The 19,792-nt window shown below is 41.6% G+C and overlaps 2 protein-coding genes across 7 annotated transcripts in view; one reads left to right on the top strand and one right to left on the bottom strand.

Annotated features, from left to right (window-relative positions):
* Positions 1–5,969, top strand: part of HDGFL3 (HDGF like 3) — a 79,264-nt gene extending 73,295 nt beyond the window's left edge. Inside the window, exon 6 of the mRNA XM_058294747.1 lies at positions 1,174–5,969. Coding sequence (XP_058150730.1) covers positions 1,174–1,179 — 6 coding nt within the window. The 3' untranslated portion in view covers positions 1,180–5,969. The remainder of the gene's footprint in view (positions 1–1,173) is intronic.
* Positions 2,808–19,792, bottom strand: part of TM6SF1 (transmembrane 6 superfamily member 1) — a 28,723-nt gene continuing 11,738 nt past the window's right edge. For 2 of the 6 annotated variants that reach the window (XM_058294741.1, XM_004472081.5), the window contains exons 5-10: positions 17,780–17,862; positions 17,040–17,161; positions 15,090–15,194; positions 12,913–13,005; positions 12,595–12,714; positions 3,070–3,936 (exon numbers count right to left, since the gene is read on the bottom strand). In XM_058294741.1, the coding sequence (XP_058150724.1) occupies positions 3,745–3,936; positions 12,595–12,714; positions 12,913–13,005; positions 15,090–15,194; positions 17,040–17,161; positions 17,780–17,862 (715 nt within the window). In that variant the 3' untranslated portion in view covers positions 3,070–3,744. The other 4 variants (XM_058294744.2, XM_058294743.2, XM_058294745.2 and 1 more) reach the window with 4 other exon arrangements.

The raw sequence follows: 19,792 nt of genomic DNA, 5'->3' as shown, positions 1-19,792 counted from the left end.
TTTCCCCTTCAGAAAGGAGGAAAGCTCCAAAGTACCTATGAGAATAATCTTATATCTATATGTTCATTTGTTAATAAATAAATAGGAGTCTCCAGGCATCACATTTTTGCAAGATCACAGATTTTATGTAAATTTTTTTTAAGATTGATTTCCTCAGTTTGGTAGAGACAGAAGGCTAAGAAATACATCTTTGCCATCTGGAGGGGATAACTTTTCCTCCTTTGAAGATCCTGGAATGATTTGTAAACAGGATTATGTACAGTGCCATCCAACAGTTTTGGGCTGTAGATGTGAGAACATAGCTATTTGTGTACACATGTGCTCACAGAGAAGTTTGTTTATTTCATGAAGTAAAAAGCTGAAATAGGCTGGTTTTAGAAGAAACATTTGGTGGCCAAGTTCCCTTTCATTCATCCCATGAAAGCTTTGCTAGGGGGAGTTAATATATTTGGGTTAATGATGAAGAAAACAAAAATAGCATCCCTCTGGGGAAATTTAACCTGACATAATTCAAATTGGGGCCCCAATTAAAACATAATTCTTTTATGAAATGAAATTACTTTGTTTCATCTTTTTCATAGAAGGGTTGCCATCTTAAGTTTTAAAAGAAACTTGACCTTCCTTTCTTTCATTCTTTTTACATTTTTCAAAAGCAAGAAGTCAGAGATTTTGTACATTTTGATTTTGTACGTCTTGGGTTTCTTTGAGCTATGTATCATACAAGTAACTAAGTTGTAAATATTATGCAGAATAATCTGTGTACACTTCAAGTGATTTTTAAATTTCAAGTGGCTTACCTTTCTTTCTAATACAACATTCTCCACAAGATGGATTATCTCAATTTCCCCACTAACTTTATGTCTCCCAGAATAAACAGAAACCTAGAGTTTGTACCAAGAACTATTATATACTGTGCCCTGCCAAACAGTAATAGTTTTCTCTTTTTGTCTTTTTTTTTTTTTGAACACTAAAAATGCCCTAGTAGTTCCATTACTGCTTTTGCACTGATGAGTATAAAGCACAGCTTCAGAAGTTTTTCTGGCTAAGTATTGTTAATGCTGCAGTATAAGAATAAAATCTGGGAAAATTCAGTTATATACTAGATAGGTGTCGATAGCTCTCATTGATAGTATCCTAAGTCATCTAAAGGCTTGTTTTCTTTCTTTTTTACAGACCTAACTACTCTCATGAATCTGCATATTAAGAGAAACCACAAGAAGGTTATACGTTTGGTTGTCTAATATTCTTGGATTTAATATGAACCAACACATCGTTATTGTTGTCATTGACAGAGCCCCAGTTTGTATGTACATTATTCACATTCCTCTGTTGTGTTTGGGAAAAAAAAAAAAGACATTTTAGCCTTTTTTAAGGTTATTGATTTAATTTCATGTTATTTGGTTGCATGAAGTTGCCCTTAACCACTAAGGATTATGAAGATTTTTGCACAGATTTATATATGTCTAGGAGCCTTTTATGAAGGCAGATATGCTCATCATTCTCCTGCCTTCATCCCACCATCTCCAAACACTCTGATAAATATAAATTAACATTTCTTTCAGTGATCACTCACCATTATATTTAAAGATGGGATTTCATCTCTGTGACAGAACCCAGAAATTAATTCCTAGATACATAATGTTGGTATATTGAAGATGAAATTAAAATTGTCCTTCAGTTTTGAGGCCATGTGTAAAGTTTAACCATATTGTAAAATATCAATTATGTATTAGAAATAGCTAGTTGAGAGCTTATACTTCTCAAAACTCATGTCGTTATGTACACAAACTCAGTTTCTATATGTGAAGTTAGTGAGTCTTTTTGTGTTACTCCAAAATAAAGGCAATGATTTATTTTTTCCCAATACCAATACAATTTGAGCTAATCACTCAAGGTGGATATTTTACATTTTAAAGCTGGAATCAGCAACAGCCCTATGGGAAACCAGACAAGGCATCGACTTTTAAATATAGACTTTTAAACTATTGTTTTCTTTTGGACCTAGAGTTAGAATAGTTAATATCCATCCCACAAACCATTATGTGTACATTATTGTTGCTATTGTGATAATAGAGATTTTATTTATTTTTATGCCAGCTTCTATTGTGAGAACACCTTTAGTCAGTTTGGGTTTTATCAGTCCTGTTATGCTTGTCCTTGGAACATCTTTTGCGTATTCGAGGTTTGTAGTTGAAAAGTTTACTGTAAAAAAAAAAAAATCAAAAACAAAAAAATGTATTGTTTTTACAGAATAAATTTATTGGAATGTGTTCTGGGAGTAAGAGTTGAAGTTGTAAGCAACAAAAGTTAGTGTAATTTGGCTTCATATTTGTAATAATGTGAGGTATTAATGTAATTCATATATTAAAGCAAAAATTGTTAGCAAGTTGACAGAATCAAGTGCAGGTGAGGGTTTTCTTTTTTTTTCTAGACTCTTGGTTTTAGGTTATTTGAAAAAACATTGGGGGCAAATATCTATGTGCTTTGCTTGCACATCTGAGATAATCACATTTACCAGCTGAATGGACATTAAATTTACACACTTGACATTATCCATGCATTGACTGTACCCCATTTTCTTTTGGATTTCTTTTCTTTGTGAAGAGCTAATAAATAACATGAAGAGAAATGTGAGAAGTCCTCAAAGTCTAGGGCCATTAATGGTGATGATGGTGATGAAGGCAGCCAAGACTATGAAAGCACCAATCCACGTACCACTGGAGGGCACACTGAAGGGGTGGCTGTACTTTTTAGTTTGTTTCCCTTGTTTAGCAAATGCTGGCTTTTCTCTATTATATACCCATACAGTTCCGAATATAAAAAGTTCATGAAAGGATAGTAGGGATGCCAATCCAGTTCTTTTTTTTTTTTCCTCAAAAAAAAACTTCTCAATTTTATATATTAAGACTCATCAAAAGGCCTCTTCATTGCTCACACTAAAACATAAAGAGAATGTAGATGATACTTGAATTAGAAATAAAACTGACAAATTTTAGAATAAAATATCTAGAGACTAAAAAACTTGTCATGGTAAAATACATGTTTTGAATTTAAAAGATTGTCTTCATGAAAGGTCAAAGCAATTTTATTAAAAATATACAGAGAAATACAATAGAAATATTTCCAGTCACAAATAAAACAAGTATTCATTAAGGGTGTTAATAAAGTTCTTTAGCTGTTTAGAGTCACAAAAAAATTTTTAGTAAAAACAACTTTTAAAACAGCCATAAATAATATACTTTCCTTGGGAAAAATTTTTTAATCAACACATAAAAATATTCTCAGGATCTGCCTTTTATGTTGAGGTTGATAATAACACATATGCATCTTATATGTGCAAAAATTATTTCTCCAGTCGTCATTTGCTATTTTGAATTTTTTAATATGCATAGGCCATATTCACTTTAGAATAATTTCATTCCATGCTCACTATTGTAGGGACTAAATTGTAAATGTTTGCACTTAAACAATTATTTAATATGTACAATATTGAGATAGATGTTTGTTTATTCACAAATAATTTAGAATATATTTCTTTAAGCAGACTGTTTTCAACAACTTCAATTTTCCTTCAAAAAGAAATCTACCTACACAATACCATATTATAACTCACACAGAGAATGCAGAACAATTCATGTATTCTTAAATATATAGATACAGAAGAGGGAGTGCAATGGGACATATTATCAGTACCAGGATAACAAAAGTCAGTCAATTAGAGAGAAAGAACATGAAGTAAGCATTTTATTCAGCTTTTTCATCTGCCTTTGTTTTTATGAAGAACTCTGGTTTGTAGATGCAACGATAGGCCAAGAGCTGGGGAAGAATTCCATATGCTATGTTTAATGCTAAAAAAAGAATTTTCGCTTCTTCAGGGACTCTGTAGACATAAGCAGTTCTAGCATGAAGAGAAGCACCAATGTGGGAAAACTGAGCCTGTTGCATAAAACAGAAATGGGTAAGCATGAAATTTATGCTCAGACAGGTACACAAGGAGTTCTCAAAGGCTCATTCAGACCATGTTCATGTGACCACAGAACGAGTCTCACCTGCAGTCAGAATGCCTTCAAACAATCTATAATCTTTAATCTGTCATTGAATTTAGGATTCTTGGCATAACTGTTCAAATAAAGCATACCTTCTTTAGTGTGGCTTTATCCTGCCAGCTGTGTATTTTAACCCACCCAGTGCTCCATACCAAACATTAGCAGCTCAGTTTAACAGAAGAGGCTAAATAAAATCTTAAATTTTTTTTCTCTTTGCATTTTGGAGATCCTATATAGGTGACTCAGTTGAGGCTCCCAAATTGTGTTTCAATAAAAATTAAAATACAGAGTTTGGAGAGCTAACATATGTTTAGCATAAACTATTTAAAGGGAAGCACTGAGGACTGCTGCTTCATTTCTCAGTCTTTCACCACCTACTTCTTGGAGCAATAGCTCAAAGCCCTCTCATTGTGTATTTTTTGTTTGTTTATTCATGTATTTAGTTTTTTGCAACTTAAATACTTAAAAACTTATAAGATAAGGTTCTTGCCACCTGGGAGAAGGGTTATGGTTGTGATTGCTCTTTATAATATGGCCAGTGTACACTCAGGCAGCTTTTTCAAATCAAATTATATTTTATTTAGAAGTACAGCTTGTCAGCATAAATCTGAGTTTGCCAAGTCGGAAGGCAAGGTCCTCCCTCTGAACTTCCATACTGTTCAGCACACACGTCCAGAATGAACAGCTGGTCTTTGCTGATACGTTTTATAAGCACAGGGGGAAACCGCATTAGCAAGGGTAATGCAGCCACTAGCAGGACTAAAAGGTTCCTGCGGGAGGCTTTCCTCAGGACGCGCCTGTCGTTACGAATGCAGCCCAGAGTCTGCATGTTCCTATTTGCTAAAATTGAGATAAACATGAATAAAGGATTGGGAATTTAAATGTAATAAGTGGTAAATTAGTTCATCAGGATCAGAGTGAAGAGGCAAAAGGTACTGCAATCTGGAGGAAGCACAGAAGTAACAAGAATGAAGAACTAAATAGTTTGCTTTAAATAAATACAATGTATTTTACGTTTCCTTCCACATGAAATCAGTTTATTATGCTCAATGGTTAACATCAAGATAAAAATGTTACTTCCACATGACTTTACCATCAAAAGGACAAGCTTTTATAAGCAGCATCTTTATGAATTTGTGTAAGTGGCAGATATTTTAACAGGCTGCGTTTTTACAAATTACTGACCCATTCTGGCCACCTCTGGCACTTTGTTGCTACTCTCTGGAGACAGAAATTAAATTAATGTGATATGTTGCCAAGGGCCAACATGTGGATTGTCTGGGTACCCGCCCTGAGTTGTGATCCACGAGGCAATGAGAGGGCTTTGCGCACAGACACAACTCCCCTGGGACAGAAGCCTGAACAGACCTGGCAAGTGTTATGAAGCATTTGCATCTCTAGGCTGGGAGAACCAGAGCCTTGAGGGGGAAAGGGCACTTACGGGGCTGCCCTGCGGAGCCGCTGTGGTAGAAAAGTCCCCAACACTGTTTTTCCCTAGTCCTGTTTTGAATCATAGTGTTTTCTGAATATTTAACTAGACTTTTTATTCTGGACTTGAGGCCATATTTGAACCCTGGTTTTCAGAAATGTGAGTTTGGTGGCTCCATCTTTGTAGACACTTGTATACATTACAGAATCACCAAATTTGGGGAAATGCCAACCATGTTTTGAGAGAGTAAGTAATATAAGCAATCGTGCCTATTTGCATAGAAAAACCTGCATAAAAAGTCAGTGATTCCGTAGACTCTTCCTGCACCAGCCAGTGCAGTTAATACCTCATTTTCATGAACAGCAAACTCACAGCGACATTAAAAATGATTCATGTCCTTAGATTAGATTGTAAGCCCACCGGGCAGGTACTGTGTCTAATGTTCTGTGTGGCACCTATCACGTTGTTAGAGCTCAATAAACGTTCAGCAAGAATGGTCTTGTGCCTGTCAAAATACAAAGAGATTCTACCAAGCATTTCTATGTTTTTATCAATATTTTACTGTGCCTTTTTCAGAATTATTTAACAAGGGACAAAAATTATTAAATTTCTAATCAAAAGAAGTGTTGTATGTGAGAGAAGAACCCTGAGGCCTTGGTCTGCAGTTCCCAGTACTGCCCTTAGTGCTAATGGGTGTTTTTATGGCAGCCACACCTCCAGCTGAGTGAGTACCCAACCAGAACTTCCTCCCAAGGCATATTTTTTCAAGTTTCCATGGTTCTGAAGTTTCAGATAAACCTGCCTCACCTGAGGACAGGTTCCTTCTCCAAAGCATGTAACTAATAAGGGGCTGCACAGTGTCTCCGTGGTGATGTCTCCACCAGCACATGAGGCCTCTATGGCGGGGAGAGGGTACAGCCCGAACACTGTGCTGGGGTGGGGGTGACGCAGTGAACAGAGCTGCTGATCACTGGTACAAGTTGTAGATTCCAGGATTCCAGAAGCTTCTCCAAAAGTCAGTGATGTGAGGTTGAGTTCTTTTTTTTCACTTCATTCTAATTTATTTATTTTATTTTTGCCCTAAAGAAATAAAGATACATACTTTGATTTTTTTTTTAAAGAGTGGATGATTGGGGTGGAAAATGGGGCAGCAAAGGGGGAAAGGTTATAAACCTGGAATGAAAACTAAAATTGCAATACTAGCTCCAGAAGGCAGCACTGAAAGAGTCCTGTGTGTCCACATGATTATTACAGGTAAAAACGAATGTGAGCAATAGGTCAATCCCCCAGGCTACTTGGCTGTTAGAGCAGAAGTAGCTGATCCAGCTGGTGTTAATGTCTTCTCGGGGTTTTCTGGGCAGCATAGTGTAGAGGGTTAAGCACACTGACTGGATTATCAGAGTCAGATCCCAGCTCCACCACAAGCCAGCTGTACGGCCATTGGCTAGTAATAGAACCTCTCTGGCTTCCTAATCTATAAACAAGGATAACAATGGAACCTACCTCAGAAGGCTGTCATTAGGGTTAAATGAGTTGATGATACTTGTTAAGTATTAGGGCAGTGTCAAGAACATGGTGGGGTGCTGCCTAGACAAAAATACAAAAACCAATGGAATTAAAACTAATGATCTGGCTCTACTTTGTTGGAAACCTGAGCTCTTAGTTTTTAAATTCCCTTGCTGGCCTCTTGACACATTCAAGACTCAATGTCTCTCCACCAAAGATAAAAAACCAGTAAAGATGTTTAGTGATAAATCACTAAGCTAAATTAGATTAAAATGAGGTTTGCATTAATATCCCAATTACTTATGTTCTCCCTAAACCTTTACTTTGATATTTCATCATAAAAGTCTCCATAAAAGGGAAAAAATTCAAAATTTCCCCTTTAGTAGAATCACCTCTACAATCAAGTTATCCACAGATAAGGTTCCAGACACCTTTGTGAGGAAGCGCATGGCACCTGCATGGCCAGGCAACAATGAGAGAGGCTGAGGGCACTGAGTGGGAAGGAGTGATCTGACTGAAGTGGTAACTGATTCTCCTCTGTAGCTCGGGTGTTCTTGGAGGGGGTGACATTTTTATTCTGTCCCAAAGCTTCCTCCCAATTTCTTTAATTTTTAAGAAATTAGACATACAGCTTAATTGTCTACAGAAGAATAGTTCTGAGCAATATTCTCTTTCAGATTGTTATTGGGAACCTTACACCAATAATTAATAATAATTGCAACGTAAGAGTTACACAGCTTACTATGTGTCAGGCAACTATTCTAAGCCCCACTCCCCCTTTTTTTAGTAAGTACCAGGGATTGAACCCAGGACCTCGTATTTGGGAAGCAGGCGCTCAGCCACTTGAGATATATCCAGTCCCCTCTAGGCCTTTTATTATATTAACTCATTTACTCCTCACAGCAACCCTGTGAGAGGGGTACTTTTATTATCCCTACTTTTCAGAAGAGAAAACTGAGGTTCAGAAAGTAAAGTAACAAAAGTGATTCTGCTACTAGGTGGCAGCTGGAATCTGCTGATAGGTTCTGTCAGCCTCCAGACCCCATGCTTTTAACCGCATTGACCGTATTGGCATGCTTTTTTTTTTTCCCAGAGAAAAATTCTTTGATTGATAAAAATCTTAATTAGTGGATTTAAGCATTCTGTAATACTTTTCTAATTAGACTTGGAACTTGAATCCTGTGGTAAGGATCTGTATAAAGACACCTGTGTTGTGAATATTGAGCATCCCAGTCAAATTCTTTAGCATAAAATACATGTCGGTTTTATTTTATTTTATTATATCTTTTATATTTTATCGATCTTTAGATTTCTGTAAGCACAGGCTTGGCAAATTCCTACATAGTCTGAAGTCAGGGACTCAACAACCTAATATGTTTTCCATTGCTTGCACTGATCCAAAATTTATCAAATTTTTTTTCTTTCTTATTAGATTGCATAGACGCTTGGGAGTTCACTAGATCTTTCCTTAAAAGCAGGTTTTGATGAAAGGAGGTTAGTGGGATTGTAAATGCATAAGGCTTGTAAACTAGGAATGGTAGTTTTAACAAGCAAGGGGCGCTGGTCAGGGGAACGGAGAACGCTTTCTATGATGAGTATGTAAGAATCCATAAGACTGTGAGGATCCATTTCATAAGCAGGTTGTCCACTAAGTAGAAAACAAGTCACATAACTGGAATTCAGTATTTCTGATTGTGTGCACTGTTCTGTTGCAGCATAATTTCTAACTTCCTTAGGCAAACTACAAATAAGTAGATATCATAAAGCCCAGCCAAGAGTTAATGGAAATATCAGACACATAATTTTCTGAATATGTCACTCTTCACTTGCTGGACTGGGAGAAATCTCATTCTATTTCCAGGCTCTGGTCCTTAACCTCAGGCTCTTGGTCTTGGCACTCACTTACCAGTAAGAGGAGCTTCAGCTACCTTGTCAAATTGGGCAGTGATAGATAAGCCCAAAGATTACTTCAAGGCTGGGGCCTGGCTTCAGCTGCCACTGCTTCTGCCAGTTGGTCTGCAGTGCCCATCACCCTTTCCAGAACCTCCCAACTGGAGTCATAGGGCTCATCTGCAAGTTTAGCCCCACCAACAGGTAGACTCTGGTATTAGTCTTATTACTACAGGCTCTATCTCCTTTTTGCCCTACTCTGGCCCTTCTAAACCACCTAACTTGACAATGTCCATATGACTTGGCCTCTGCCTAAGTTTTACTGTTTAGTTCTCCAGTTGTCTTCTGAGACTTAACCAGGTCCAACATCTGTCCTCACTCTTGCCATCCCCCTGGCTGACCACTACTCAGTGTTGTTGCATTAGGGGCTGGTGCAGGGCAGGCTAAGGGGCACAGCAGTCAGAGGAGGCCTGACAATGCAGGCAAAGCACACACATCATAAAGAGCTGTGAAACTGAGCAGTCTAACCCTCTAAAGAGATTTGGGAGTGGGCGTGGCTCAAGTGGTTGAGCTCCCACTTCCTACATGGGAGGTCCCAGGTTCAGTTCCTGGTGCCTCCTGAAAAAAACAAAAACAACAAGCAAAACAAATGGAAAACCCAACTCAGGGAAGCCAATGTGGCTCAGTGGTTGAGTGCCAGCTTCCCACATAAAAGGTCCTGGGTTCAATCCCCAGTCCCCAGTACTTAAAAAAGAAAATAAAATTGTAAGTGGGATGAGTGTGAAGTCCTTTGTCCTGGACAACACAGAAGAACCAGGCTGAGAAAACAAAAGCCAAGGCTTAACTCTGTGCCCACTGATTTACTGCCCATTCTCAGCCTAATTAAACTTTATTCATAGGAAGTAGACTTGGCTCAACGGACAGAGTGTCTGCCTGCCACATGGGAGGTCCACGGTTCAAACCCCGGGCCTCCTTGACCCGTGTGGAGCTGGCCCACGTGCAGTGCTGATGCACGCAAGGAGTGCCCTGCCACACAGGGGTGTCCTCCACATAGGGGAGCCCCACGCGCAAGGAGTGCGCCCTGTAAGGAAAGCCACCCAGCGTGAAACAAAGTTCAGCCTGCCCAGAAGTGGTGCTGCATACACGGAGAGCTTTGACACAGCAAGATGCTGCAATGAAAAGACAGATTCCAGGTGCCGCTGACAAGCATAGTAGAAGCAGACACAGAAGAACACACAGTGAATGGACTCAAGAGAACAGACAACCGGGGAGAGGGGGAGGAGAAATAAATAAAAATAAATCTTAAAAAAAAAACCTCTACTCAGCCCTCACAGCTGAGCTCAGATGTCTGTCTCCCGCACACACACACACCAGAGGTTGTCCAACTCTCCTCCATACCATGTGCAAAGTCTTGCTTTGTACTGTAGGACCCTGTGCTATACTAATAGTTTGCCTGTGAAGGGAGGTGGGGAGGAGTATAGGCTTTGGAGTAAGGCAGGACTTCGTATCCCTATTCTGCAGCTTAGTAACTGTGCAACCTTGGGCAAGTAACTTATGCTCTCCTGAGCCTCAGCTTCCTCCTCTGTAAAATGGAGATTAAAAACACAAAGATAAGGGCAAGGATAATGCTATGCGTTCACCACCCTTTCCTTTTCTGAGACACAGGAAGACCAATTTTCCAGCCTCCCTCATGGTTGGTTTGGTGCCAGGCTTAGCTCTTGGAAATGTCCAATGTGATCTTGCCTGAACAAGAAATGAAGCTTTACTGTATTAAGCCACTGAGGATGTGTTACTGCAGTAGAGCGCACAGCCTATCCTTACACAAATAGGTAAAATACCTAGCATGGTTTGCCTGGCAGGAAGTAGATGAGAGCTCAGACTAGTGTAGGGGCAGTAGAATGGGAAAAAGTGGATGGATTTGAGAATTATTCTGAAGGTAAAACTAACTGGGCCTCGTGATGAGCTGAATGTAGCGGGTGAAGCATTGACTCCCAAGTTTTTGGCTTGAGCTGCTGGATGCAAGGAAGGACTATTTATAGAGACAGTGAAAAATGGAAGAGAAGTTCGGTGGGGAGGGGGTAACAGTCCTATTTTAGACATTAAATCTGAAATGCCAGTGAGACAGCCAACTGAAACAACTGAGTCTGGGAGTTAAATATAGGCATCTGGGAGCACATGAGGCTAAAGATAAAAAATTGGAAGCCATCAGCTTATAGTTGGTATTAGGGTATAGAACTAAATAAGGACCCAATACCAAGGCCTGAAGAACTGAGACATTCAGAGGTCTTTAAAAGAAGAGCAACCATCAAAGGGGGGTAGCTTACTCCTCTTCCCACTGAAGTCTCCCTAAAGGAAAGGAGGAGCCATGGCTTCTGGATTCTGCACTGACTTCTGACTTTTAATTCCACAATTAAGAACTCCCGGGAAGGAGACGTGGCTCAACTGATAGAGCATTCGCCTACCATATGGAGGGTCCAGAGTTCAAACCCTGGGCCTCCTGACCCGTGGGGTGAGCTGGCCCACGCACAGTGCTGTTGTGTGCAAGGAGTGCTGTGCCACACGGGGCTGACCCCGCATAGGGGTGCCCATGTGCAAGGTGTGCCCCCTCAAGGAGAGCCACCCCATGTGAAAAAAATGCAGCCCACCCCAGGAGTGGCACTGCACACCTGGAGAGCTGACGCAGCAAGATGACACAACGAAAAAGAGACACAGTTTCTTTGTGCCACCTGACAATGCAAGCAGACATAGAACACATAGTAAATGGACACAGAGGGCAGACAACCGGGCAGGGGTTGGGGGGAGAAATAAATATAAATCTTAAAAAAAAAAACTCGCTCAGACTGGAAGGTCTTGATCCAGTGACTTCTAACTACTTTAGCTGTTCTTGAATCCTGTAAATTCTCATGTGACCTTTTGCCATTGTGGTTACTATATCGTTAGTATAGTTAACTGTCTAGGCCTAAGGTTTCTGGATGAGTCTCATTCTGATGCCTGCTTGAAGAGAGCAAAACGAAGAGAATGATTTAAAAAGATGAGTTCCTTTGTTTCACCTTTTTATTTCTAGTAAGGGAAAAATCACATAAACTTAATAATTCCCTGACCAAAAAGATGTTTGGTTTGCTAGTTCTTTCGTAAACTGTATTTCTGCAATATGATTATAACTCCACAGACAGTTTTATTTTCCATTCAATGTAATAAGCAGGCCCTGAGCACCCACTCTTGGCAAGCTGCTTTGCTAGGTTCTCAGGGAAGGAGGCGAATGTCAGGCCCTGCTTTCCAGGAGCAGAACTTGCTTTTTAAACCAGTTTCCCTGGTTCAGTTTAACAAAATACAGTGGAAATCTGAAATCTTAAGTGTAGATCCTCAAAGATAGCAGCTCTGGACCCTTTTTGAGTAGCGGTGAGGCTAAGACACTGGGAGACAGTCCTGTACAACAGCAGTGCCACTCCCTGGGTGTATGGCCTTGGACAAATCACTTCACCTCTTCCCACCTTGGGTCCCTCATCTGTAAAACTGTCCTGCATTCCTACCAGGTAGTTATTGTGGACATTTACGAGATGTGAATAAATGTTTATGCAGAAATGTCTTACAAAGAACTGTAAAAACAAACCTTTTTAATAACTATTTGCCACAGTAAAACACGGAGCAGTGATATTTTTCATAAATTCCACTATGGCAGCTAGATTTCCAGTAAAATTTCTCAATAGAAAATATTCTTCATACCTGAGCTAGACCTCCAGCATGGATCAGTGTAACATCAGGCATCCAGGAACATCCAGGAACCACCAAGCCATAAAGTGCAATCACAAAGTAGGGGATAGAATAAAACATATACACCAGCATCTGTATTGAACAGAGAAATAGTGTCAGTAACAATTTAACAGCTCATTTAGCCTGCCTGAAAATTACCCAACAATTAACACTGTCATTTTTAAAGATGTGAATTCCTATTTCCTACATGGGACCACATTTTCCCATTTTAAAAAGGGAGAGAGGGAAAATTACATTTTAGGAAACTCTTAGGTTCCATAACTATTTGACCTGAATTTTAGGATAAGCAGCAGGATCCTTTAGGTAAGGCTCTTGAAATTGTGTATATAATCGGCAGAGCTCAGCTGGGCAATCCAAAGCAATCTAAGAACAAAAAAATGAATCCATTACAAAGATACAATCGCCATCTGGTTCTTGTATGTGCTGATAAGGCTAAATGTGCTAGGTTCAGTCACAAGCCCCTTTGCTACTTTAACAAAACAATGCATTGTAGAAGCTCATCAGTGAAAGGGGAAACAAAGAAATACTCTGCAGATTTATGCTGGGGAGATTACGCAGAGGTTAATAGCCGAGAAGGAAATGGAAACTAATGCTCTATTCTTGGGTACCTTTTGAATATTCAGAGTTTAAGTATCTTGGTTTGACTAGCCAAAGTACAGCTTCCTTTCGACTACCAGTTTCACTCTTCCTGGGAATAATCTCTAGCACATTATTCCCTACAGAAAAGTACATTTTTACATCAAATTCATCTTACTACATTTTAAAAGATTCAGATAACACCTTCCTGTCTCCACAGTTTACAGCCCGAGTTTACAGCCTTTGGGGCACTAAAGGACAATGATTTGAAAGCAGGGCCTTCTTGTCTGAAGCCACCTCCAGTGTCTACTCTGAAATAGAGCAGAGGAGATTTAGTCATGGCAGAGTAGGCACAAAATAGACAAAGTGTCTCTAGAACATTACTGGTCCCCTCTGTGTCACCATCCCCCTCCTCGGGAGCCATTCCTTACATCCTTGGCCATAGATACTGTCCCACCTAGATGACATGTACGAGCACAGGCCAGTGGCAGAGTTGGTAAAAAATGAGCCCCAAACCAAAAGCCCATCTGCACCCACCAAGTGTGCACGCATTTGCACACAAACCCCAAAAGAACTGTTTTTCTCTTGTGCACCAGAAAGTGGAGATGGCTGAGCAAGAACACAGCTGGGCCTCTGTTGTTTTTGTCTAACTCTGGGGATTATAGCAAATTAACCAAAGCTTGGTTTCTGGGGCCCTGTGGTCTGAGCAAAGCCGGGGGCCCCGCCTTCTCCCTCACTTCCCTCACTTCCCTCACTTCCCTCACTTCCCTCACTTCCCTCGCCTGGGCCCCTCCTCCTTTAGGCCAACTCTCCTCCAGAAGTTTCTAAGTAATCCAACCTAGAGTCAGTCTCTCACCCAGAACCCAGCCAGCCACACGAGCACCTTATAGCTGAAGGATCCCAGAAATGAATCCACTACAGCAGCTTACACTTGCCACTCTGCTCCCCAACAGCTGTTGCTTGTCAGCAAGTTTAGAGCTCTTAGAAATTGTCACTGGAGTTGAGTATAATTAACCATTAATCATATAATTCTGAGCTACTCAAATTTATTTCTACTAAGAAATTATGAAACTGGAGCATCATGAAGGATTCACTGCTCAATTAAAATAGCAGCAACCATTTATTGGGCGATTACTATGTATAAGGCCCTCTAAAAGGGTCTTATGTGCATTCTCTCATTTAATCTTCAAAACAATCCTACAAGGTGGGTACCCTTATTGTACAGAGCTGGAAACTGAGGCTCAAGGAGGCTGTTTACCAAGGCCACACAGCTAGTAAACTGCCAGGATTCTAACTCCAAAGCCTGTAGGTCATTTTCTTAACCTTTATACAATTAACACTAATAACAGGAAAACAGAAAAAACATGAAATGCCAGGTGCCCCTCACAGACATCAGTCACATCACCGCAGGCTCCCAGCCTGGGCTTCGTGGGCTCAGCGCTCACTACCGGCGAAATTCACATGGACCTACATTCCTGCTGGAACCCCTTCCTCAATCCCATCCCATCTGCTGAAACATACACGAACCCTCTGTGCCTTTTTTTTTCTTTTTCATTTTAGGACATAACCCTTACCAAAGATATTTAAGTTTAAATAGGAAACATCAAAGGAACAGAAGCAATGCACCGCTAATTGTTGATTTTTCAGGGCAAACAGGGAAAAGAAGATAATACTGGACCCAGCTTGAGCTAAGGGCCCAAAGGCAGGTGACGTGGTGGGGGCAGGAAGCAGGTCCAAGGGCTAGGGTGCCAGGTTCTGATGAGAAAAATATTTTGTTAGTGTGCTAGTAAGTCTGAGAATTCTTTTTCCATTTGGAAGCATCAATAGGATGATAATTTGAGGTTACTGTTATTTAGCTCTTTTATGCTTACCAAGCCTCTAAACAGGCAAAATCCAGTTGCCAGGAGGAGAAACACAGCCAGCATAAAATCAAAGGGTCTTCTCAGCAGGTCCTTTGCTTGGACTTCCTGGACAACCTAAAATAGAGTTTGCTGCTAAAAAGCAGGCCCCAAATGCCAAAGAAGAATCTGAAATCTACTGAAACACAAATGCCCCAATGATGGACGATGAGAGAAATTTGAAAATTCACAATTCGTATTATAAATCTCCAGCCGTGTAACTTCAGAAAAATCATTTCCCCTCTCAAGTCTCGGTTTTCCTGTCTGTGATATGAGGCGATTGGGCCAGGTGATCTCACAGATCCCTTCTAACTTTACGATGCTGTGTTTTCAATTGAAATAATATTTTCCATAATTATAAATGTAAGATTTGAGAAAATGAAAATAAAAAATGAAAAAAATAAACCAAAACTTTCGCACCACTTTTTTTTTTTTTTTTTTGAGGTACCAGTGACCGGAAATTGAGCCTGGTTGAACCTGGGACCTCAGACGTGAGAAGCCGGTGGTAACCACTGAGCCACGTCAGCTCCCCTGCGTTGGTTTTTTCGTTTGGTTTATTTACTGTTTGTTTTTGGTTTCTGGAGGCCCCGGGACCTACCGTGTGTGAGGCAGGCACTCAACTGCTTGCGACACATCTGCTCCCCATCCCACCACTATTAAGCGTTGGTATATTTTTGTTTCTCTGTCTAGCTAGCTAGGGATAGATAAATCTACATTTATTTTTCTCCAATTAGAACTTAATATATATACAATTTTGTATTCCAGCTTGTTGCAATATCTACCTGTATTTTAAGCACTTTCCTATATTATTAAAAATTCTTCTAAAACTCAGTATCATAGGGAAGCATATCCTCCCGTTGTTGAACATTTAGGTGTTTTTCACTGTTAAACTTAATGTGATGATCAACTCTGTAATAAATCTTGGACAGCATCTCTCTGATAATTTTCTTAGTTTAGGGCCCTAGAAGTGGAATTATTAGGTTAAAGAGTTAAAGTTGTTGAAGTTGCTTATATTATCAAATTATTTTGCAGAGCAATTCTGAATGTACATTCTTATCAGCAGTGTATGAAAATCCCCATTTAGCCATGGCCATCACTGTGTTTTAAAATTAATCAATGGTTCTGTGTGTCTTACGATATAGGCCCAGTTGCCATACTGACACAGAACCTTCAAAAGCAGTGGAGCCAGGGCCAAAGCTGTGGTTACCGTTCACCTTTTCTTCTTAATAATCACCTCGTTCCTCAAAAGGATGTAACGGTGTACCAGCTGTCAATGTGCCAACCTGGCTTTGCACAGCAAGTATCTAAACGTTTATAAGTGAGGAGTTTGTAGATTAGACTTGATTTCAGTGAATCCTATTATAAATATTTTTGTAAAAAGGATAGTCATGTCCTGTTTATCACTAGTAATTCATATTTTCCATATATCAATTTTGCTTAAGGATCAAGTACCAGTAAAAGGGAAAGGAGCTTGGAAAGATGTCACTAGCTGAGACATGGACCTGCCAGGCCAGGCCCTGTGGCCCTCGGGCTCCCTGCAACAGCTGTCTGTCTCCAGCCCTCAGGGCGGTAAATGCACAGGATCACTGAAAGAGGTGCCAGGTGCTCCAAGGCCAGGCCCCTGAACGCTCCAGACAAACACACGCTCTGGGCTTCACTCAGCGCACACACACAGGATCTGATCAGAGCCAGGGAGAGCTCTGACCCAGGATGTTCCAAAAAGGACGGCCTGGCCAGTCCAGCAGAGGCATTCGGGCAGGAGCGGGCCATCCTGGCCACCTTAACCGAGATGTGGACCAATGCTGCATAATCACCACCGTGACCCTGAGTGAATGCCCAGGTGCTCAATCCAGGGGCCGGGGGAAGTGAGCGAGGCCTGTGAATTTAAAATCAGCAGGTTACATTTAAACTTTATCAAATCACCTTTGAGGGATAGTTATAATTCTCTGATGGCTGATTATAGATTCTGAAACCAGCCCAGACAGGAAGACAAATATATGGTATGCTTAAGAAAAACGCAGGGCAAAGTCGTGTTCCGTATTTCCCTATTTAAAAGAGAGAAAGAAAGAAAGAGAAGGTCAAAGCTAACCAAAAGCATATCTAAGCACAAGCACCACTAAGGATACTGCCCCCCATCTCCAGTCGTCCAAAATTTTACAATGGACCAGACAATATTTTTAATAAGGAAAAAAAAAGTCAAAACTATTAGACGTTTATCATCAGCCATGTCGTACTTGCAGTACAAAAAAGGTTTTTTAATATCCCAATTTCCTCCAGGCATAAATAATCTCTTTTATTTTAGACTGCAAGTCTACATTTTCAAATCCATCAAATTCCCATAGTGTCAGGAGTTATAGATAATACAGTGTTCTAAGAAATATTATTTACATATTAAATGTGGTCACAAACTTCATACTTACCCCCTCTAGTGTTATGATCCTTCTAAAAAAAGTCAGGAATCATTGACATTAGATTGTCTCATTGCTCAATGTCCACTTCTGAAAGTTGCTCAAAGCACTTTTTAAGAGGTGAGATTAAGAAGGAGGGGAAAAGGAAAAATTCTGCAGTTTTTTGTAAGCTCTAAAACAACTCTATAGCTTCTCTATTTAAAAACAGTCCCCACTGTTTCAGAAAAGGAAAGTGAATTTTAAGATAACGCTTACCCACAATATTTCCAGGTAGAAAAACAATAGTGCTCATAACAATAGAGCCGACCCAATATAAACCAATGGTTCTATAGCTTTCCCTGTAACAAAAACAAAATCTTGATTTAGTGCGCTTGCCTTAAAGTTCTATTAGCAATAAGTGTTTCTCAGTATTATTTTTCATTCAAACTAGCTGAGTACATGAATCGAGACTTATTGAATCCAAGTAATAAATCAAATACATGGAACCCTAGTGAACAAACTTCCCCATTTTCATAGGGGTTATACCATCGAGCCTTCTCTATGTCCTTTTAAATAGGAAATCATGCTTACTACACTGACCATCTGTTAAACCGCCACCAGGGGAACCTGCATTCCCTATCGTATCTGAAACTCATCACCAAGAAAGGAAAAGAAGGTTCAAAGAAGAAAGGAAATCCGTTCCACAGGTAAAATAAGTGTAAGCATGAGTAATAGGATGTTCCAGGGCCTTTTCCTGCTCTTGCAGAATTCTGGCCAAAGCCCCAAAACTGAAGATAATATGTGACAAATACCCCATTTTCTAAAAGAGCTGCTCGATATACATCCCTAATCATCTTAACAGGAGATGTGGCCTAGAAGTTCCTTCAACCTCGAGCCCCAATTAGCCACCTCCATCCTACGTAAGAGGCGATGGCAAGTTCAGAAGGGGAGAAAACAGACGTGGAGAGCGCTGGGTGCTGCCTGCCCCACCTCCCGCCCCGGGTCAGGTGCAGCCGACCCCAGAGGCCCACGGACGGGACAGGGCTCGACGACCCGCCTCCCCCGCCTGCACCCTAGCCGCCGGCCCTGCGGCCCCGCTGGCGGCCCCTGAGCTGGGCCCAGGCACCCTCGGGAATGCGGGATGTGTCCCTCGGGAACGTTCGTGAGGAGAAAGGCAGGGCCAAACACCGGCTGGACCTGCCCCTGAGTTCAGGGTGGACGGAGAGGAGAGGACCCTTCAAGCTCGAGCGGGGCACGACGGAGTGCGCGACCTGCGCTACCCGGCAGCGCGGAGGAGGCCGGGAAGCGCGGAGGAGGCTGGGAAGCCCGGAGGAGGCCGGGAAGCGCGGAGGAGGCTGGGAAGGCGGCTGGGCTGGAGCCCGCTCCCCAAAGGCGGCGCCTTCGGGCAGGCAGGGCCCCCAGGGAAAGAAGCCCCCAGGCCGCCCCAATGCAGCCACTTCCGGTCGGGGGGACCGCCCCTATGCAGCCACTTCCGGTCCCTGGGGGGCTGGGGGTCTCCGCTCACGTGGCCCCCTGGAGGTAGCATGGCATGATGGCGGGCACCAGTAGCCAGAAAACTGCTGCCACCTGTCACCTAGGACCTGTCCCTTGTCCTCTCGTCCGCCTACCTTCCCACGCACTCCGGGAGGAGCAGCTGAGGCGGAGTGACCTAGACCCGGGAGAAGGGCCTAAGCCGGGGGCAGCCCCCGGGCCTCAGGGTGAGGTGGGGGGGGCGGGGTTGAAGGCCGCGAGCTTCCAAAGGCCTGCGGCCAATCCCCGGGCCTGTGGCCTATGGAAATGAGCAAGCCAAACCGAATTAAAGCAGCCAGTTTTATAGCCAGGAACACTCTTTTCTGCGGGGTTACCTTTGATCAAAAGGAGGGTAGCGGCAGAGAGAAATTTTGTGTTTCAGTAGAAAATGATAGCACACCCCCCCCCCGGGCTATCAGATTCTTCTTCCTTTCATTATCTTCGAGCTGTTTTGCTGCTCTTTGTAAACTACAGTTAATGAAGAGTTTGGGGCCTACCATAAATTGGCAATAAGATTGAGACTGAAGTTCTGAATTCAATTAAGCTGGACTTGCACATTCCTGAAATGAGATTGTTCTTAGAAGGGAAGCTCAGGAGAAAGCTAAGGGGTCTGCCGCAGCTGTCGTGGTGGGAGTGACCCTGAGGACCTGCTCAAAAGGCAGTGGCGCAGGGGACACAAAGCCACGCCTGGCTTGCACCCCTTGAATGTACAGCCATGTCCGCCGATAACCGGCACGGCGTTTGCATCTGTACCTACAT

The sequence above is a fragment of the Dasypus novemcinctus genome, chromosome 3 (assembly GCF_030445035.2).
Source record: "Dasypus novemcinctus isolate mDasNov1 chromosome 3, mDasNov1.1.hap2, whole genome shotgun sequence".
NCBI classification, from domain to species: Eukaryota; Metazoa; Chordata; class Mammalia; order Cingulata; family Dasypodidae; genus Dasypus; species Dasypus novemcinctus.
Note: the sequence above shows the minus strand (reverse complement) of the source record. Positions and strands in the feature narration are given on the sequence as shown.